The sequence below is a fragment of the Lupinus angustifolius genome, chromosome LG03 (genome assembly GCF_001865875.1).
Source record: "Lupinus angustifolius cultivar Tanjil chromosome LG03, LupAngTanjil_v1.0, whole genome shotgun sequence".
Lineage (NCBI taxonomy): Eukaryota > Viridiplantae > Streptophyta > Magnoliopsida > Fabales > Fabaceae > Lupinus > Lupinus angustifolius.
The window spans coordinates 22,949,862-22,972,943 of NC_032011.1; the positions used below are offsets into that span (position 1 = coordinate 22,949,862).

General features: G+C 35.1%; 2 protein-coding genes across 2 annotated transcripts; one reads left to right on the forward strand and one right to left on the reverse strand.

The window, feature by feature from the left end:
• On the forward strand, positions 654-9,725 carry LOC109343728 (cellulose synthase A catalytic subunit 1 [UDP-forming]). Its single transcript, XM_019582173.1, has 13 exons — positions 654-832; positions 1,072-1,449; positions 1,546-1,657; positions 1,744-1,933; positions 2,503-2,769; positions 2,871-3,216; positions 3,311-3,448; positions 3,532-3,657; positions 4,095-4,307; positions 4,409-4,670; positions 4,904-5,100; positions 5,194-5,544; positions 8,920-9,725. The coding sequence occupies exons 1-13, from the start codon at positions 749-751 to the stop codon at positions 9,499-9,501; spliced, it is 3,246 nt and encodes a 1,081-aa protein (XP_019437718.1). The 5' UTR covers positions 654-748; the 3' UTR covers positions 9,502-9,725.
• LOC109343729 (adenine nucleotide transporter BT1, chloroplastic/mitochondrial-like) lies at positions 10,478-15,269 on the reverse strand. Its single transcript, XM_019582174.1, has 3 exons — positions 14,542-15,269; positions 11,240-11,401; positions 10,478-11,130 (listed from the first exon to the last, which is right to left on the reverse strand). The coding sequence occupies exons 1-3, from the start codon at positions 15,130-15,132 to the stop codon at positions 10,657-10,659; spliced, it is 1,227 nt and encodes a 408-aa protein (XP_019437719.1). The 5' UTR covers positions 15,133-15,269; the 3' UTR covers positions 10,478-10,656.

Below are 23,082 nucleotides of genomic sequence, written 5' to 3' on the forward strand. Positions count from 1 at the left end.
AGTTATGTTTTTCTTGACTTTTTCTCATGTGAGCTAATTAAACTCAATTATTGATAGAGTTTTGTTTGAAATCACATTCTTTTAACATCAATTTGATTTTTTTGTGTGTAGAAGTATACTTGAATTAACTACATCAGGGAAAGCAAATATAATCTCTACCCGAATTATTATTCAATGAAATTTTATTATTCAATGAAATTGACAGAATGGCTTTAGTTGGAACGGTTCACATATTATATTTGATTGTGAAACCCTCGCGTGGCACCGACACCCATGTGTAAAGCAAAACCGGGAGCAGCCGGTAATCCTAGGACAGCCTGGCACCATTTCCGGAAATAAATCCACAAATAGCTTATTCTCTCTTTTTTCAACAAAACCAGCTTTTTGTAAGTGTCCACACAATATTGGCTCATCCTAAAATCTAGCTGAGTTAAGCCGCCGCAGAAGCTGGAGCTCAAACAGCTTAACAAATCTCACTGCCAACTGGTCCATCCGGTTAAATATATCACAAATATTTGTATTAACAAGTGCATTTATGTTAGATTAAATTTTAATTAAGATTAAATTTTTAATATGTTATCGAGATTTTATTAATTGTTACTACATATATTTGACTTCTCTAAATATATAAAGGAAAGGTGAAGGTATAGACATATATAGAGAGAGAGAGTGGAGAGAGATGGAGTGTTAAATGAGCGAAGATTATTGATTCTAACTCTATTGATCTGCATAGCTCTCACTGAATAAGATGGAAGCTACTGGTGGAATGGTTGCTGGTTCTCATAAACGGAACGAGCTTGTTCGAATTCGTCACGATTCTTCTGAATCTGGGGTTAGTTACTATTTTCCTCTTCAATACAATGTTAACTGTCAATTTTACTTTATTATTACTTAATACTGATGAATTTGGATTTTCTGGATCTGATTCCGTTTAGATCAGACCAGATCTGTTGAGTTTTTTTTGTGTGAATGAGTTTGATCTTCAGTTTTTGTCATAAATTGATTGCTGTGGATAGGTTTAATAGTTTTGTGCACATGATTTTAACTTGGTGATGTGTTTATAATGTGTAGCCTAAACCGTTGAAAAATTTGAATGGTCAAATCTGTCAAATATGTGGTGATAGTGTTGGATTAACTGCCACTGGTGATGTGTTTGTTGCTTGCAATGAGTGTGCCTTCCCGGTTTGTCGTCCTTGTTATGAATATGAGCGAAAGGATGGCAACCAGGCTTGTCCTCAGTGTAAGACTAGATACAAAAGGCATAGAGGGAGTCCGCGAGTGGACGGAGATGAGGATGAGGATGATGGTGATGATCTGGAGAATGAGTTCAGTCATGGCCAAGGAAATCCTTCCAAGGCAAGGACACAGTGGGACGAAGATGCTGACCTCTCTTCGTCTTCTAGACGTGATCCTCGACAACCAATTCCCCTTCTCACCAATGGCCAGCCGGTAATTTATGATTTCTTTTTGATTTCTCACTGTAGTTGTTGTATATGGATCTTACTTTTGCAATATTGTTCACTGGTTGTGACTTTATATGGTCAGATGTCTGGTGAGATTCAAACACCCGATACTCAATCCGTGCGAACTACATCTGGTCCTTTGGGTCCATCTGAAAAGCTCCACTCACTCCCCTATATTGATCCAAGGCAACCAGGTATGAAGTTAACTTGAAGCAACACTACAATATAGTAATTCTTAGTTATTATGAATTCTCAATTTATTGTATATTGGTTATTACAGTTCCAGTAAGAATTGTTGATCCATCAAAGGACTTGAATTCTTATGGTCTGGGAAATGTTGATTGGAAAGAACGGGTTGAAGGTTGGAAACTCAAGCAGGAGAAAAATGTGGTACAAATGACTGGTAGATACAGTGAAGGAAAAGGTGGAGACATTGAAGGGACTGGTTCTAATGGAGAAGAACTCCAAATGTAAGCTACTTATGCCCTTTTGGTCGATGTCTAAGGACTAGAGGGTTGTTGTTGGAATGTATTGCAGCAATCTTTGTTCATTTCAGTTATACATTAAATTTCTCTAAATTGCATTCAAAGTGATTATGGTGTCAATCAAATGGAGGTTACTTCTATTCTTAGAAGAAGAGGGAGACCAAGAAAAACCATAGGGGAAATGATTCAGAAATACTTAGAGATTATTTCTTTGTCAATGAACATGATTTATGATAGACCATTATTGTGTCATTCGATCCATATAGTCAATCCCACCTAGTGGGATAAAGGGTTGATTGTTTTTGTTGCATTCAAAGTCGTTAGAGGTGACTTGCATTCTCTTTCTTACGAAGATCACATTTTAAATTGGATTTTATTTCCTTGATATAAATTGTTATTTACTCATGGTTGTTACATTGTCATAACTATAGAACTATTTATTTTCAATTGAATTCATAACTAGCAAGCGGAATATGGAAGGTTTTGATACTATAAGTTTGAAATTCATTCATTTTACCATATATTAAATGGTCGACTGATTTTGTTCTGGACAGGGTGGATGATGCTCGACAGCCTTTGAGTCGTGTGGTGCCTCTTCCTTCATCCCAGATCACCCCTTACCGTGTTGTTATCATACTCCGGCTGATTATTCTTTGCTTCTTCTTACAATACCGTGTAACTCACCCTGTGAAAGATGCATACCCACTGTGGTTGACATCAGTTATTTGTGAGATTTGGTTTGCCTTATCCTGGCTCTTGGATCAGTTTCCAAAATGGTATCCCGTTAATCGCGAGACTTATCTTGACAGGCTTGCTTTAAGGTCTGGATTGCTCATTTTATCCATGTTTTGCTGGGCTTTGCATCTTGGTTTTACTATGTTGTGGCATTTCTCTTTCACTAATCTTAGTTTGTCTTGTTTAGATATGATCGTGAAGGAGAACCATCACAGTTGGCTCCTGTTGATGTTTTTGTTAGTACAGTGGATCCTCTCAAAGAGCCTCCTCTTGTAACTGCAAACACAGTTTTGTCTATACTTTCTGTTGATTACCCTGTCGACAAGGTGTCCTGCTATGTATCAGATGATGGTTCAGCTATGTTGACCTTTGAATCCCTGTCAGAAACAGCTGAGTTTGCAAAGAAGTGGGTGCCCTTTTGCAAGAAGCACAATATTGAGCCAAGAGCACCTGAGTTTTATTTTGCCCAGAAGATTGATTACTTGAAGGACAAGATTCAACCTTCTTTTGTGAAGGAACGACGGACAATGAAGGTTGTCCTTGAAGCATTTAATCTTCATTTCTAATTTAAAACTTATATGGTTATGTAAATATAAAAAACTAAGCATAGACAATTTTGCTCAATAGAGAGAATATGAAGAATTCAAAGTACGGATCAATGCCCTTGTAGCCAAAGCACAGAAGATGCCAGAAGAAGGATGGACAATGCAGGATGGAACTGCTTGGCCAGGAAATAATCCTCGGGATCATCCTGGAATGATTCAGGTGTTACCATTTTCTCCAGATAGCACATATAATCTATGCCCTTTGCTATACTTGAAGTCATTGTAATACTTTGTTGTATGCAGGTGTTTTTAGGCCATAGTGGAGGGCTTGATACAGATGGAAATGAGCTACCTAGACTTGTTTACGTTTCTCGTGAGAAGCGACCGGGCTTCCAACATCACAAGAAGGCCGGAGCTATGAATGCCTTGGTTTGTCCTGATGAAGCTTCTCATTTTATTTATTTGTAGTTTTACATGGTGTATACTTTTTTATAGTGCATTGCTTTGCCCTTATTGAATTTATGGCCTTCATATAGTGGTAGGTTTTGTTTATCTGCTTGTGTCAAAATATTATATGTATATATATATATATAAATGGAAAATAGCGTACAAATTGATACCATGATTCAGCTCTGCCCAACTATGAGTAACATTTTCTAAAACAGGTTGAGGATGTATGTCAATCACTTTGCTAGTTCTGCTTCTGCATGCAGATTTTGTTTTCGTGTTTCTATGTGAAATTGTTGCTTTTCCTTCCTGCAAACCAATGAGGCACTTACTGTTGCATATGATGGTTGTACATGTGTTTTTAACCTGAAAGTTATGTTCTGAGCATATCTAACAGTGGTTTTCCTTCTGTGATGTAGATTCGAGTATCTGCTGTCTTGACCAATGGTGCTTATCTTTTGAACGTCGATTGTGATCACTATTTCAATAATAGCAAAGCTGTTAAAGAAGCCATGTGTTTCATGATGGATCCTGCTTTTGGAAAGAAGACATGCTACGTACAATTCCCTCAGAGGTTCGATGGCATTGACTTGCACGATCGATATGCCAATCGCAATATTGTGTTCTTCGATGTAGGTGTCACTTTATTTTTCATTTGGTTGCAACAGAGAAATTCCTTCCTTTTAGTCTTCACTGCTTTGGCTAAATTTCATTTCGTTTTTGTACCTGTCAGATCAACTTGAAAGGTCTTGATGGTATTCAGGGCCCAGTCTATGTGGGAACTGGTTGCTGTTTCAATAGGCAGGCTTTGTATGGTTATGATCCTGTTTTGACTGAGGAAGATTTGGAGCCTAACATTATTGTTAAGAGTTGTTGTGGTTCTAGAAAGAAGGGAAGGGGTGGCAAGAAGTACAATGACAAGAAGAGGGGAGTTAAAAGAACTGAATCAACCATTCCAATCTTTAATATGGAAGACATAGAGGAGGGTGTTGAAGGTATGGTATCATGATAATCTTTATCTTAACTCCTATTTACAGTGGCTATGCATGTAGAATTTCATAAGTTGAATTTGTTGCAATTCCATTTTACTCCCTATCTCACTGATCAAATTCATTAGTAATTTACCCTAGTTTGCCATAGTTTTTATGCCAGATACCTTTACATAATTGTCTGAAAGTTGAGACGATGATGTCATATCATTATGATATTTAATGCCTTTCTTGTACAGGGTATGATGAAGAAAGGTCACTTCTTATGTCTCAAAAGCGTTTAGAGAAGCGTTTCGGTCAGTCTCCAGTTTTTATTGCTGCTACCTTTATGGAACAGGGTGGCATTCCACCTTCAACCAATCCTGCAACTCTTCTTAAGGAAGCAATCCATGTTATCAGCTGTGGCTATGAAGACAAGACAGAATGGGGAAAAGAGGTTAGCATGTCTACTTATCATCGTGCTTTTGATTCTGAGATTAACGAGTAGATTGTTTTAGTTTATTGATTACACATTTTCTGACTTCACCAGATTGGATGGATCTATGGTTCTGTTACTGAAGATATCTTGACTGGGTTTAAGATGCATGCTCGTGGTTGGATTTCCATCTATTGCATGCCACCTCGCCCAGCATTTAAGGGTTCTGCTCCCATCAATCTTTCTGACCGTCTCAATCAGGTGCTTCGGTGGGCCTTGGGTTCAATTGAGATCTTCCTGAGCAGGCATTGTCCCCTGTGGTATGGCTACAAGGGGAAGTTGAGGTCTCTGCAGAGACTTGCTTATATTAACACCATTGTCTACCCCCTTACCTCAATCCCATTGATTGCTTACTGTGTGCTTCCTGCATTTTGTCTCATCACAAATAAATTTATTATTCCTGAGGTAAGTAGATTCTTCTATCTCATTTTTCTGATAAACTTATAATTCATAACGTGTTCTAATTGTTGATATAGAATTCTATATCTTGGAATCCTGATGCCATTAACATTTGGTTAATTTTGCAACTATTTACTTTCAATTAAATTAATAACTGAGAAGCAGAATTTGGAAGGTTTGGTAATTATATGTTTGAATTTCATTCTTTTCACCTTAGGTGTCAATTGATTTTTTTCTGGACAGGGTGGATGATGCTCGACAGCCTTTGAGTCGTGTGGTGCCTCTTCCTTCATCCCAGATCACCCCTTACCGTGTTGTTATCATACTCCGGCTGATTATTCTTTGCTTCTTCTTACAATACCGTGTAACTCACCCTGTGAAAGATGCATACCCACTGTGGTTGACATCAGTTATTTGTGAGATTTGGTTTGCCTTATCCTGGCTCTTGGATCAGTTTCCAAAATGGTATCCCGTTAATCGCGAGACTTATCTTGACAGGCTTGCTTTAAGGTCTGGATTGCTCATTTTATCCATGTTTTGCTGGGCTTTGCATCTTGGTTTTACTATGTTGTGGCATTTCTCTTTCACTAATCTTAGTTTGTCTTGTTTAGATATGATCGTGAAGGAGAACCATCACAGTTGGCTCCTGTTGATGTTTTTGTTAGTACAGTGGATCCTCTCAAAGAGCCTCCTCTTGTAACTGCAAACACAGTTTTGTCTATACTTTCTGTTGATTACCCTGTCGACAAGGTGTCCTGCTATGTGTCAGATGATGGTTCAGCTATGTTGACCTTTGAATCCCTGTCAGAAACAGCTGAGTTTGCAAAGAAGTGGGTGCCCTTTTGCAAGAAGCACAATATTGAGCCAAGAGCACCTGAGTTTTATTTTGCCCAGAAGATTGATTACTTGAAGGACAAGATTCAACCTTCTTTTGTGAAGGAACGACGGACAATGAAGGTTGTCCTTGAAGCATTTAATCTTCATTTCTAATTTAAAACTTATATGGTTATGTAAATATAAAAAACTAAGCATAGACAATTTTGCTCAATAGAGAGAATATGAAGAATTCAAAGTACGGATCAATGCCCTTGTAGCCAAAGCACAGAAGATGCCAGAAGAAGGATGGACAATGCAGGATGGAACTGCTTGGCCAGGAAATAATCCTCGGGATCATCCTGGAATGATTCAGGTGTTACCATTTTCTCCAGATAGCACATATAATCTATGCCCTTTGCTATACTTGAAGTCATTGTAATACTTTGTTGTATGCAGGTGTTTTTAGGCCATAGTGGAGGGCTTGATACAGATGGAAATGAGCTACCTAGACTTGTTTACGTTTCTCGTGAGAAGCGACCGGGCTTCCAACATCACAAGAAGGCCGGAGCTATGAATGCCTTGGTTTGTCCTGATGAAGCTTCTCATTTTATTTATTTGTAGTTTTACATGGTGTATACTTTTTTATAGTGCATTGCTTTGCCCTTATTGAATTTATGGCCTTCATATAGTGGTAGGTTTTGTTTATCTGCTTGTGTCAAAATATTATATGTATATATATATATATAAATGGAAAATAGCGTACAAATTGATACCATGATTCAGCTCTGCCCAACTATGAGTAACATTTTCTAAAACAGGTTGAGGATGTATGTCAATCACTTTGCTAGTTCTGCTTCTGCATGCAGATTTTGTTTTCGTGTTTCTATGTGAAATTGTTGCTTTTCCTTCCTGCAAACCAATGAGGCACTTACTGTTGCATATGATGGTTGTACATGTGTTTTTAACCTGAAAGTTATGTTCTGAGCATATCTAACAGTGGTTTTCCTTCTGTGATGTAGATTCGAGTATCTGCTGTCTTGACCAATGGTGCTTATCTTTTGAACGTCGATTGTGATCACTATTTCAATAATAGCAAAGCTGTTAAAGAAGCCATGTGTTTCATGATGGATCCTGCTTTTGGAAAGAAGACATGCTACGTACAATTCCCTCAGAGGTTCGATGGCATTGACTTGCACGATCGATATGCCAATCGCAATATTGTGTTCTTCGATGTAGGTGTCACTTTATTTTTCATTTGGTTGCAACAGAGAAATTCCTTCCTTTTAGTCTTCACTGCTTTGGCTAAATTTCATTTCGTTTTTGTACCTGTCAGATCAACTTGAAAGGTCTTGATGGTATTCAGGGCCCAGTCTATGTGGGAACTGGTTGCTGTTTCAATAGGCAGGCTTTGTATGGTTATGATCCTGTTTTGACTGAGGAAGATTTGGAGCCTAACATTATTGTTAAGAGTTGTTGTGGTTCTAGAAAGAAGGGAAGGGGTGGCAAGAAGTACAATGACAAGAAGAGGGGAGTTAAAAGAACTGAATCAACCATTCCAATCTTTAATATGGAAGACATAGAGGAGGGTGTTGAAGGTATGGTATCATGATAATCTTTATCTTAACTCCTATTTACAGTGGCTATGCATGTAGAATTTCATAAGTTGAATTTGTTGCAATTCCATTTTACTCCCTATCTCACTGATCAAATTCATTAGTAATTTACCCTAGTTTGCCATAGTTTTTATGCCAGATACCTTTACATAATTGTCTGAAAGTTGAGACGATGATGTCATATCATTATGATATTTAATGCCTTTCTTGTACAGGGTATGATGAAGAAAGGTCACTTCTTATGTCTCAAAAGCGTTTAGAGAAGCGTTTCGGTCAGTCTCCAGTTTTTATTGCTGCTACCTTTATGGAACAGGGTGGCATTCCACCTTCAACCAATCCTGCAACTCTTCTTAAGGAAGCAATCCATGTTATCAGCTGTGGCTATGAAGACAAGACAGAATGGGGAAAAGAGGTTAGCATGTCTACTTATCATCGTGCTTTTGATTCTGAGATTAACGAGTAGATTGTTTTAGTTTATTGATTACACATTTTCTGACTTCACCAGATTGGATGGATCTATGGTTCTGTTACTGAAGATATCTTGACTGGGTTTAAGATGCATGCTCGTGGTTGGATTTCCATCTATTGCATGCCACCTCGCCCAGCATTTAAGGGTTCTGCTCCCATCAATCTTTCTGACCGTCTCAATCAGGTGCTTCGGTGGGCCTTGGGTTCAATTGAGATATTCCTGAGCAGACATTGCCCCTTGTGGTATGGCTACCATGGGAAGTTGAGATCTCTGCAGAGACTTGCTTATATTAACACCATTATCTACCCCCTTACCTCAATCCCATTGATTGCTTACTGTATTCTTCCTGCATTTTGTCTTGTCACAAATAAGTTCATTATTCCCGAGGCAAGTATTTTTCCTCTATCTCATTTTTCTGATAAGCTTTTATCATTTATGTTGTGTTCCAGCTGATAACATTAACATTTGGTTAATTTTATGCAGATAAGTAACATTGCCAGCATGTGGTTCATTCTTCTCTTCGTCTCCATTTTTACCACTTCAATTCTCGAGCTTAGGTGGAGTGGAGTCAGTATAGAAGACTGGTGGAGGAATGAACAGTTCTGGGTTATTGGTGGGACGTCCGCTCATCTTTTTGCCGTGTTCCAAGGGTTGCTGAAAGTTCTTGCTGGGATCGATACAAATTTTACTGTTACTTCGAAGGCATCTGATGAAGATGGGGACTTTACAGAGCTCTATGTGTTTAAATGGACATCACTTCTTATCCCTCCTACTACAGTCCTTATTGTGAATTTGATAGGGATTGTGGCTGGTGTGTCCATTGCCATAAACAGTGGTTACCAGTCTTGGGGTCCACTATTTGGTAAGTTGTTCTTTGCCATCTGGGTCATTGCTCATCTATACCCATTCTTGAAGGGTCTGTTGGGTAGGCAAAACCGAACCCCGACCATTGTTATCGTTTGGTCCTTTCTCCTTGCTTCTATATTCTCCTTGCTATGGGTCAGGATTGACCCCTTCACCAAAGATACAAACGCATCCAATGGTCAATGTGGCATCAACTGTTAGTTCACCCCTTCACGTTTTCAGTATTGTATATACCAAGAGTTCAGTCTATCTTAAAATTCTCTGGAGAATTGATCCCTCCCTCTATGCTTGAAAATATGGACCCAAGAAAAACCTTTTATAGCACTCATGTTGTGTATTATTAATTTAGTTGTGTTCATTTTTTTTGTTCCTGACAAGTTGCAATGAATATTGAAATACTTATGTTGAGATGTACGTCGGTGTTACATTTTTTTTGTCTACATGATATAAATTATTTTATGCCAGTAATTTAATGAGAAATCAAACAAGTTTCTGTGTGCTGTTTGGTATCTGTTATCCTCTTCTAGAGGGACAGAAAAGATGCAGGAACCTAAAACTAACAACTTAGAAGTTTGTGATAATTATTAACTATACGAAATTTTATCAAAATTTTTGGTACATAAAAATTTCCATATTGTAATGTGTTATGAAGTTGAAAGAAAAGTGCAACCTTCAGAAAGCCACGGTTGGTTGTCCTCTTAAAAACTTTATAATCTGAATATCACAAGTTATCTTGAAATCAAGTTATTTGATGAAAAAATGAATAGATATTAGGTGATGTATTATTAGGAATTTAGATTATAGGTCATTTTCTGTAAACTCCATGCAACCAGTGACTTAACAATTGTTAGATAGGAATGATTAGTACTTCTCCCCATCACAATTTTTAGAGAGCTATGCTGCGTTTTCTTATTTTAAAATGAATAAAAATTAATTTGAAAACTTTATTTTAGAAATGATAGTCCATTTTAACAGGGCATTTTCAAAGTCTGGATAAATATAGGAATTTGAATACAACTCAGGTTCTATTCATTGTTCATGTTTGTGTAGGCCAATGATGTGATATGCATAGACAGTTAAATTTCCTAGAATATACAAGAATAGTTGATTTTGACCTTGAATATGAGCAGTTAAGACACCAAAATGCCAAGACACAATAACATGATCAGCTGCAACATATATAACTGAAAAACCAAAACTGTTATTCCATTCTCAAATGCTCATAAATGTTACTTGTACCCATTAAAAAAATCCAGTACTATAAGAGAAAACCAATATAAGTTCAGTTAATATGCAAAAAATAGAGTATGCAGCAGTGCCTCTTATCTTCAATGCAAAACAAGCAATTGATTCATCCTATTCCTCGTCCTCGTCATCTATAAGGATCTTCTTGCATGCTTCATAGCACATGAAAGAAATTCCAGCGGCCGGCACCAACTTCATGCAACTAGGTCCCAGACCTCTATATAAACCCTGCACCCCTTCTTGTTCTAGTATACTTGAGAGTGCATGAATCACATTCTTGTAAACCTGCCTTCCACTGAGAGCTCCAACTTGCATGTGCTTGCGAGCTACCTCAAGAGGAAAAGTTGCAGTGCTTGAAATAGCACCAGCTGCTGATCCAATCAAAAGCGTTTCAATGTTGCCAATCTTCTCTTGCTTAAAAACTTTCCGGTATGCTTTTCGTAAAGTGTCGTAAGCGAAGTAATTTGTGGCAGCATATGGAATGACTCCAATTAGACTGGGAGTGAGACCTCTGTAAAGTTCTGCAGGACCCTCTTCTCGAATAATTTTCACGAATGCATCGAGTAGACCATCGTAAACACCTCTCTGAAATATCACTCATCAAGCTTAAGTATTCCCTTTTATTTTCAGGTAGGATGTTAAAAAATAAATACTGGAAAATGAACTTTTATTATAAAAAAAATTACATATGTACCTCGATAGTTAGGCGAGTCTTAAGTAATTCAAGGGGGTATGTGCAAATAGTTGAACTCACTCCCGCACAGGCACCTGCAATCAATGAAGCAGGAATTGGGAGTTTGGGCTGCTCCCCTGGCTTTGCTGAAAGGTTCTTGTTAACCGTATCGTACGCAAATAGCTGCAGAAACAGGTGAAAATATATTGAGATACACTAAAACTATCAAGTAGATTAGTTGGCTATCTAATATATTAAACAATTATTTTCATATTTAGAAGCATGATTGTACAACAAAACATTAACAAGTACAAGAACAGAGAATCAGTTTTTATCTTTGTAAAATCAGAACGTATCCATGAGTATAGTTTCATCTGTGGAAAAAAAACGAAGTGAAGAAAGAAACTCGAGGTCTGGTACTTTTCACTATCAGCTTAAGGAAGCTAATCAGAGAGGTTAACCTGGAGTAAAATATTTCCTGAAGACAATAAAGAACTGTTAACCAATGCTTTCATAACAGGACCGGTCATTGAGCTGGTAAATGCGAGGTTTTAGGTTGAGATTCAACCAGGGTCTAACCAGAGTATCATATATAAACATATACTATATAAATATTTAGCAATATGTGAGAAAATTATAATATATGATAAGTGTATTAATAAAACCAAGGAAAATTACTAAAATGAATTTCTAACATGGCTAAATTTGATTTATCACATAAATAAATGTTACGCCAAAAGTATTATACTAAATACTACATGCTGTCTAACCTATACCAGTCTGGCAGTCTCATATTGAATAAGTATATAGAGAAGAGGTGAAGCTTTTTTTTCATTACAAATAGAAGCCGAACTCCTTTTGCATTACAAGCTCCTATTTGTCCCGGATTGTGGACAAGTCAAGGGGAGAAAGGGTAAGTTTTGGTTAAACATCGGAACAAATAATTAGTGTACTGAAAAGGATTCAAACATTTTCAAAAATAAATGATAAATTCAGACCAGATCAACTGCATAAACAGTTCACATGTGTTTGCTAGTTCAAGACGGGATTCCAGTTTTAACCGGTTTCTAAAATTTGGGTTTTAAGGATTGACTGGACTAGCTGGAGGACGATTCCATTTTTTATCATTTCAACTGGCTGGTCAGGTTCATCTTTGAAAAGTATCCTAATAAGTAATAACCATGGTCATCAAGCCATACTAACTAACTGGCATCTATAGAACTGGTAAACATCTAGACTCATTCTCATAAATGGAGAGCGGATACCTCATAAAAATCACCCTTGAGAATGAAGTTCATTGGGTTGCAGGGTTTGGCTAAACAAACCAAAGAACAAACCAAGCCTTAATCCCACTAGGTGGGATCGGCTACATGGATTGAACGTCATCCTAATGCTCTATCATAAATCATGTTCGTTGACAAATCATTGATATTCAAGTCTTAATCATTTCGCCGATGGTTTTTCTTGGTCTCTCTCTCTTTCTCTAGGAATTGGACTAACCTCCCTTTGACTTACCCTCCTTACGAGGGCTTCTACTTGGCTCCTCTGCACATGTCTAAACCACCTGTCGGTACAACATGGTTTGTCTAACTTATTAAAAATTGAATTCACAAGCTAACAGGAAGAAAAGTTTATAAGTTAAAGCATAATCACACATCATCCGAAGTTGAAGGGCCATTTATATATCTAAGACCCCCAGCTAAAAAACAGAAAATAAATCACAAGGCACAGTCTATTGAAAGTACATTGCGCCCTAAAACTGCTACAGGATTAAAACAGAGTTAGGGAAATGTAAAGCATCCAATAAAAACTTGAAATACAGTGAATTCTGAGAGCAATAAACCCAAGTATTTGTCATGATTCATGAAGATCGTCCCAGTATAAGGAACATGCCAAATGCTGGCTAAAACATAATAGCCTTATTCATTAAGGACAATGTAAAAAAATGCTGAAAAGACAAGGCAAAAAATTGTAGATTAAACACTCGACAATGTCATGCAAAGCAACAGCGGTTGTAATTTGTATTAAGTACAAATTTCATATGGGTGGATTTCTTGACGAAAATGTTAAAAGGGTGATCTAGTGCATAAGACTCTCACTGTAAGTGGAGAGGTTGTTTCCGTGAACAAAACCCACTACTACCTAAATCTGTAAACATTCTCACAGAAAAAGGTTTCAGAACAAAATTAACATAAACTACCTAGTATGATGCATTGGAATTCTGTTCATTTTTCAACCATGACCTTTGAGATTGTCTATCATAGCTAATAAAAAAATACTCACTCAATTTCTCTCCATATAAAAATGATGCACTAAATTGTTTTTTGGCATACAAAAGTAGGTTCGACACAGCCCATGGGCGGAGCTTGATGAAGATGATACCAAATTACTCCCGAGTGACAAAACAGAACTAGCCAACATTGTTTCGATTGGTGACATGGGGTGGAATGAAGTGGAAAGCAATGGAAAGGGCTGGGATATCATTGTTTGGTTTTCAAAAATTATGATGGAATGGCAAAGTGGGTGGCATCGGTTACATCCCATTCCAATCTAAACCCTACTTTTTCTCCCCCAAATGGAGTGGAATGGTACATAGGAACAAAATGCTTGTAATTCTTGTTGTTCCATTTCACACCACTAAAATTTCCCAATGACGAAGTTGATGCTTTTTGCCATTCTATCATTAAACATTTAAACGAATGGTACGGATAGTTCATGTCATCCCATCCCATTCCACCCACCATAAAGTCCCCAAATATAATCGTGACAAAGCTTCACACAACATTACTACCAGGGGATTTTGAGAATGGTTCTAAAAAGAGTATTACGAGGGTGACTATCATTACACCAATGTTCAATCGTCTCTACAGCAATCGGAGGAAGGCAAAACCTGCTCAAATCCACAATTCCATCAAGGCTCCAACCCAGAAAGTATAATCCAAACCTTTCATGCACTGAATTGATTTTAAACTTAAAAATACCTTAGCTTCCCTTATCAAATTTAAACAACAAAAAATCTTAAATTGACTAATTCCAAGGAACTCTCTAAAACCATCGAGAGATTTGGGGATTGGGATGTAAATTTCTTTATGGACCTTCAAAAAAATACTTACAAACTATGGTGTCATGGCCTCTCTGCCCAATAAATCACTCACTCATCAAAATTTTAGGTGACCAGACAACATAATTCAATATGCTGAAAACAACATAGAAAATATCAAACAATCCAGGTTGAAAAAACAGAAAGTAATGTATCAACAATCGAGTATCAAACACGGTTATAAGAAACAATAATCTTCGGAAAAAAACCATATATGTATTACCTCAATAGCTTTGCTAGGAGCAACCCGAATGACATTAACGAAATTACCCCTAAACAAACCCTTCCATCCATCAGTATTAATGATATTATTGAACACCTCAGTGGTAGAATGGCCACTACTTCCAACCATCAAATGAGTCCTTATTGTCTCCAGTGGCGCCACAGCGGTTCGAGACAAAGCCCCAGCAATAGCACCACTAAACAACCTCCTAAGTGAAGGGTTCTTGACCTTAATCTTAAGCTTAAGACCACCACCACAACCCTTTTGCTTCTTACTCTTAAACCCTTCCTCATCTTCCTCCAGTGGAACCCCAACAACCTGAACTTTCCCCTGAGATTTCACATACCTGAAGTACAATTCATTGAAGCAAAGTTTCAGATTCAAGCCACCATCATTACCATTACCATTACCATTGTTGTCACGTGAATCAGAAGGGTTATTGGGTTGAACATTACTACCAAACCCCATTCCCATTTGGCCAACGCTGGCAAATAAACCTCCAGGGTGAAAATTGTTTTCACACCCCAAATTGCAGACAGAGAAAAACCCATCTCTTTTGTCATCGAATACTTGAATTCCCTTCCTACCCATCAACAAAAAACGCAACTTTGTGTATTCTGAAGTGATAAAGGTTCCGTTTTTACAGTTTATTTGTTCTGAGGCTAATCATGGATTGAAGTTATGAGACAAAAGGGCATGAGAAGAAGATGGTAGTTGTAGAGAGAGAGAGAGAGAGAGAGAGAGAGAGAGAGAGAGAAGTAGGTGAATGAAAAAGTGTGTTGGGCTTACGTTATAAAAAGGTTTTGTTTGCTTAGGTGCGGAAAGTGCAACAGCTGGTTCCGGCTGAGTTCAGGATTTTAGGTATTGTTAGGCACAAAAACATGTTACCTGTTTTATAATAGTGAAGAATGATACCCTCTAGTAATGTCTATTAGACATAAGTATTTTATTTTGAAAAATGATATATTTTTTTACTATATTATTCTATTAATCTTCGTACTTACAAGAAAATAATATATGTCACAATAATATATTTACTTATTAATGATTAATTTATAAGTGAAATGTATCAATTTTTGATGGATAGGGGGATTAAATGGAGGATAGCAATGTTCATTTAATTTTCTTTTTGTTTTTAATAATAAAAATATTATTTCATTATATAAAAGGATAAAAATATTTTATCATATTTTTCCTTTATTTTTACAGTATTTATTTCTTTATTAATGTAAAAAATCGTTACTCTATAATAATTTATGCACCATCCAACATTTTAGACTCGTGTTTTTTTTAAATATTTGGTTTCACTTATAATATTTTAGGTCATTTAAAATGTATAATAGATCCATCAATTTAATCACATTATATAGTAATATTTATATTATTTTATGTTAATAAACTAATATTGTTATATATTAAATTTTAGTATAAAAATATATTTTAAATGTTAATTGTAGATGAAGATATTTAAAAACAAACTTCTTATTGGGTCTAAGTCATTTTTGGTGGTGTTCAAGTTTGTTTTCACCAAATTTTGAGAGTGCTCTATAATATTGGTGCTTGGTTTTTTTAAGATTGAACATTTAATACTAAATATATTATGTGGGAGGCTAACCAATTGATTGATTTCATAGTAAGACTTGATCACATTCTAAAGAGGAGCTAATGATCTGGACTATGGTTCCATCTGACTGCCAGTTTTACTTGTCAAATGATCTAGCTACTCTAATTTAGTTTTCTTTCCCTTTTCTTTGATTTTCAAATGTACAAAAAAAAAAAACAAGTTTGTTAACATATTTAAATGCAAATTTATGTATCTATTTAAAGTCATCATAGCATATTAGAACTTTAAATATGTTGATGAGTTAGACTTTTAAGCATACTAAACATATGCTTTAATTTTTTCAACATATAAACATGTTAAATGTAGACTTATATATACTATATGGATTCAACTTATTTAATTTAAAGATTAGTTAGACCTGTTTTCACCTTAATGTTCCATCACTTTGCTTTGCTAAATTAGCATATCCTCTATTACATATAATATAATATATATTAGATGAGAAAAATCATGTGCAAAATAATAAGTTTGGAAGATATATAAATAGTTAAAATTAAAAGTTACATGCACATTTAAAATATATATATATTTGCAATGATAATATATGAATTTTATATACGGTTATTAAATCTCTATCATTCATATTTAATTATAATTTAATATTCAAAAAAAGTAATCTTTATACTAACAATAAATAGATTTACACTTTTATCCTTTAATCTTAATCATTCGTTCAAACAAGAACAATAATATTATATTAATTATTTACATTTCTCACCATAACACTTTTTCATTCTAACTTGGGTCACTTCTGCTAACGAATCTTTTCCCTCACATTTTTACTTTTTTTTTAATTAAGGTGCATACAAAATTGTTTTTAAAGATTAATATTCAAAAACTATAAAACCTCAAACAATTTATTGAAATTTGAAAGAGATCTCGTTTTGAAATTCGATTGACTTCTTTTCTTCTGCAATTCCCATACGTGTGCTCTTATACTTCCAAACATATAAAAGAATGCATATAAGTCTATGATATTATCAACTCGTCATTTTCCTAATACACATTTTCTAATGATGAATTCTTAACTAAGGTAAGAAGTCAATTAATATTTTTTTTATTCTAATGAATATATATAAGGCTTAGAGGACCTCCTTATGCCATCGTCAATTCGTCACCCTAGATTATTTGTTTTTCCCCTAATGATTCATATTATAGTCATTTTTTATACGTATCAATCATGTACTTTTTGATGAATATATACTTTTGTGTATATTTCCTATGTATCAGTTTCATGCACGCATATTTCTAGCTCCACCATTAAATCATATGCATTGCATGTTAATTATTATATTTTAATATTCATGTATAAGATAGGAAGTTTTTCAAGTGTATGGCAAACTATGTTACTATTTTAAAATCATTTTATTTTATGTTTTAATACATTTAATTCTTATTAATATTGATCCTTATTCATAATAATTTTTTCATTAACATTTATTTATTTAATGTTATCAATGTTATTAAAAAATATAAGATGACTTGATGTTAAATAATATTTTTTAATTTTAATCTTACCATATCTTAGAAAAGTTATATTGTTTTTAATTTTTATATTTAGAATTTTTCAAATTTTTTTGTTTGACTTATAGTAAAATGAGATTATAACACGTTTTTTTAAGAATAAATTACAAGAGAGTATTTCTTAAAAACAAATATCGGGAGATTAGAATATCATGTATATTATGTAGACGTCTATAAATTTGGTGAAAGATTAGGATCTTATATTTAAGATAGTTACAATTGAGTTAAAAAAAATTATAAAAAAATTCTAATTTTTTTTGCTGTTTGTAAATAAGTATAAATATCATGCATATCAATTAATTATAAATAAAAAATAGTTTATAATTTCTATTGTAAAAGACATAAAAATTAAGGAAACTTTATATACTTTTTCCAAAAAAATATAGCTCATAAGAGTCAAACATTTACTTATAAGAAATTTGACAGTATAATTTTTTACCATGCATATCAATTAATTCCTTATTCATCATCATATTATAAAATGAAATATTACATGTTGTCACACTTTTTTTTTTATGATTTAAAAAATATAATACTATTTTATTCTATCACATATTTATTTTTCTCAAAATAATATTGTAAGTAGAGTAAATTACACTGACATTATAACTACTACATCCTCTGTGTTTTAATGAAATTATACAAATGATCATTCCTTTTCTAAAACTACACAAATCACTCATAAATATACATATATTATATTGACTACCACTATAAGATAGATAAACGTAATTTCTTCAACAAAAAATTGTGAAAAATATAATTAAGTCAAACCAAAACAATGAATATGTAATGAAAGGCAGGGCACGTGAGGAAGGTGAGGCCATGAATGATGAGTCACGCATAGGTGAAGGAATCAATAACAAACTTGCGGAGAAAGTGGAATTGGGACGCGGTAAGAGAGAGAAAAGGCCTAGCTGAAAGTTAGTTGCAGAAGTGCAATAAAGAAGAAAATAGTGGAATGTAATAGGGTGTGTAATGACAATTGTCTCTCTCTCTGATTATTTCTTCTGTACTAGCCTTCTTTCTGCATATACCCTATACTAGAGCTCTAATTCTCTCACGGAAAACTAGAGGTAGTTATTATAATATTATTACACATTCCTTCCCTGCAATATTACTGTCCCATTACTTTTACTATAATCATTTCATTGGTGCTTTCATTTCATCATGGCAGACAACACGAGAATGAAAGAGATCTTTGCAGAATTAAAAAAAATGATGAGGCCATCACACAAGTCAATGCAGAATTCCATGATAACATTGAGCGATTGGAAGGTGCTAACAAGGCCCATATGGAACACATGGAAGCAATACAAATGTCAAACGAGTCACAAATTTCACAACTCAATTATGCAATGTCACGCCCCGATTTTCGGTTGAACACCGGTCACACGATTAATTTGGAGTCGCCACCACGTTTTTGTGGTAAAAACGTAGAAAACCCTTTCGACGCCCAAATATTGGAAAGACTTGGTCTTTGAACTAGATCTTTGGACTCGGGAATCGGTTACGAATCGGGGAAGGTATTAGCACCACGTTCGCCCGTTATCAAACGATACCCGCAATAATCGCATGGAACTAGATATACCCTAAAGCTTGTTAAATCAATTAATTATTTACAAAAAAAAGTTTTTGTTTTTATTTTGTGTCTGACAAGAGTTCATCCTGCTCCTATGTATCCCCGGGTGCAATAGGGAAATCAAGATTTACGTAGTTCTTAAGTAGAAAATATTTGTGTGTTGATTGATTTTAGTTAATGAAAAATAGTTGGATTTATATCATCTTATCCATATTAGTGAGAAAGAAGAGGTAGTACGACAGCCACTCACCGCTTTCTTACTAACATGATAATAAAAAACAGGCTCAAATTGTCAGTTGATAAAGTTAAGGAGGGAGATACAACTTTGTCCTACATCACTTTACCAATTTTAAATAAAAAGAAGAGGCAGTACGATAACCGCTCACCACTTTTTATTAAATAGGATAATGAGATAAGGAATTGATATATATTGTCTTGTCTTATCCTTATTAGAGAGAGAAAGAAGAGGCAGTACGACAACTGCTTACCGCTTTCCTACTAACATGATAATAATGATAATAATATAATACTCAAGTTGACACTCTTTTTCTAACTTTAGCACTTAAAAAATATTTTTCTCTCACTTGATTAATTTTATAAAAAAAAATTATTATTTCGAAGTTTCATGTCATAAAATATTAATGATTGTGACGCCCGATTATTTCAAAAAGACTCATATCATACCATATTAATGATTGTGATTCTTAATTCAAATATTAAATATAATCTCAAAAAAAGATAATTTTATTTATTGATGATTCAAATAAATATGACATATTAATTATCGACAGCTTTTTATATTTACAAGAAATGCCATTAATGAATAATTGATTACTTTATTTTGAAATTTGTCAAAAATGAATCATTTATTAAAAGTTAGGGTAAGACTTTAGAAGATAAGGACGACACTGACCATCTACCGCCATCCCCATTACTATAGAAAGAAGACGTAGTACGATAACCACTCACCACTTTCTGTTCGAAGGGATAGGAAGATATGGTTCGGTTCGTTCACCATTCTCCTAACGTCTTACCTTAAACTATATTTTTATGCTCGGGTAGAAATAGGGTTATTGATAAAACATACATATTTCAATTGTTTGTTTGGAAAATAAATACAGATAAAGTACACATAAACATATAAGGAGTACCAACACAAATATACAAAAAAAAGTAAGCTAAATAAACTAAGCAACAAAAATACAAAAAAATGACCAAGCTTAATTCTAATATCAAACAGCATCTTAAAATAATTGAACACACATACTAAGAAAAATCTTATAACATCCAAATAAGGATAGATTACTCTTAACATCCAAATAAGACAATATCATTAGAAAATAAAGTAGATAAACAATAATTATATACAAAATCAATAAACAAAGTAAAAAAGAAATAAAAATAGAAATAAGCAAAAGAAAAAGAAAGGTAGGGGTCATCTTCCCCACTTGGACCATGAGTCCAGGAACCTTAACGTCACATAACCATGCCGGAGAGGGAAATGACATCCCGACGAGAGGATGGCACCACTGTGGTGAGGCAAAGCTGTCCGAAATAGCTAGAACGGGGTCTGCGTGCTATGGTTGGGGTGTCCTCCGAGAACCATGACGGCTCGCGTGAAAGCCATTGCGGTTCTCCACCGTGCAGGGGTGTTTCTGTCGGCATATTTGCTTTGTGCACAAAAAGGTTTGCATTATTAAGGCTCCCTTAGGAGCAAGGAGATACCACTGACTCAGATTGAAACCAATTCCATTTGCAATTTGAGATATACAATATGGATTATGAAGGTGATAATATAACAAATGCATTATGAACATTACAGTGTTAACATATAATGAACATATGGCATTTGACTTCAACAAAAGAAAATGAACGTGTGTGAAATGGGTGAGAAACACTTATAGAAGATAGTTCCAAATAATGAATATGACCTCTTTGTTACCTCAACTTCTTTTCTCTCTACTGTTCTTTTTCTTGGTTTCTTACTCTTATCCTCTCTTAATTTTCTTTTGCCAAAAAAGCTGCTAAGTATTGGGTGTCTTCTATTATCCCTTGTGTTAGTTAAGTGGGTCTTTAAATAGACCCCTTAAAATTAGGTCCAGGGTTACTGAAAAGTCTTAAGATAATTTTTACTTAGTCCTGTGAATATTTTTAATTGTGACTCAGTCACTGAACTTCCTTAAAATTTTAAAAAAAGGCCCCGAACGAAATTGGGTATTCACATGCAATGACACAGATTCTGCAGCACCTACAAGCCATGCCTACGTCTTCCCATCGTGCAACGAACTCATACAAAGAGACAACAAAACCTTCATTCCAGGTGAGATCAGTCAAATTAGATTTTCCTCACTTTGATGGAAACAATGTTTTGATATTTAAGGCAGAACAATTTTTCGATTATTATGGTATATCTGATGCGGATAGATTGATCATAGCTTCTGTACATCTAGATCGTGAAGTAGTGCCTTGGTTTCAAATGATGCAAAGAACCAACCCACTAGTATCTTGGCCAGTTTTTACCAGAGCTCTTAAACTTGATTTTGGACCATCAACTTATGATTGTCCTAGAGCTACCTTGTTTAAATTATCTCAATCTACATCTGTTAGTGAATTTTATATGGAATTTACTGCCTTAGTGAATTGTGTGGATGGATTAAGCCTTGAAGCTATTCTACATTGTTTCATTATTGGATTACAAGATGAAATTAAAAGGGATGTGAAGGCAATGGAGCCTAGAACCCTGAGCAAAGCAGTAGCACTAGCAAAATTATTTGAAGAAAATATTCTCATAACACTAAACCCAAACAGTTTACATACACAGCTCGAAAATTTCAGCCAAAACACCTCATTCCCCAACAAAAACACTCAATCGAACCAAAAACCAGAACATATATCCAAAACCACCCTTCCACCCCTGCTACCAACACCTACAACAAAACCATTTAACCAAAGAACCCAAAACATCAAAAAAAATTCCCCAGCAGAAATACAATTTAGAAGAGAAAAATTTTTATGCTACTTTTGTGATGAGAAGTTTTCACCCTCTCACAAATGTCCTTATAAACAAGTGATGTTGTTACAATTGAAGGATGAGGAAGAGATCCAGTCAGACCAGCCACCAGGTGCAGTGGAGGAAGAGAAAACTGAATCTGACAACCACCATCTGTCCCTCAATGCCTTGAAAGGGTCTAATGGAGTTGGCACCATTAAATTTTGCAGGACAAGTGGGGAGCATTAAGGTCAATATTTTGGTAGATGGAGGCAGTTCGGATAATTTCATACAACCTAAAGTTGTTCACGTCTTGAAATTTCCTATTGAACCAGCCCCAAACCTTAGAGTGTTGGTTGGCAATGATCAAACTTTGAATACAGAAGGCATGATATAACGACTTCCAGTTCAGATTCAAGGTCAAGAAATCAAAGTACCAGTTTACTTGTTACACATTTCTGGTGCTGATGTCATTCTGGGATCCAATTGGCTTGCTACACTGGGACCTCATGTAGCTGATTATGCAGCACCAACCCTAAAAAAATTTCAAAATGGCCAATTCATCACATTACAAGGAGAATGAGTCTTGGAGCCTAGTCCAACTCAATTTCATCAATTCAGAAGATTGCATCACACTGATGCAATTGCAGAGGGGTTTACAGTTCAATTATTGCAACCAGAAGGGCATGAGGGTATCTTCAAGGACTTACCAACAAATGTTGAACCTGAAATAGTTATGCTATTACACACTTATGCACAGGTTTTCAAAGTTCCAACATCATTACCACCTCTAAGAGAGCAAGATCATGTTATTCCTTTACA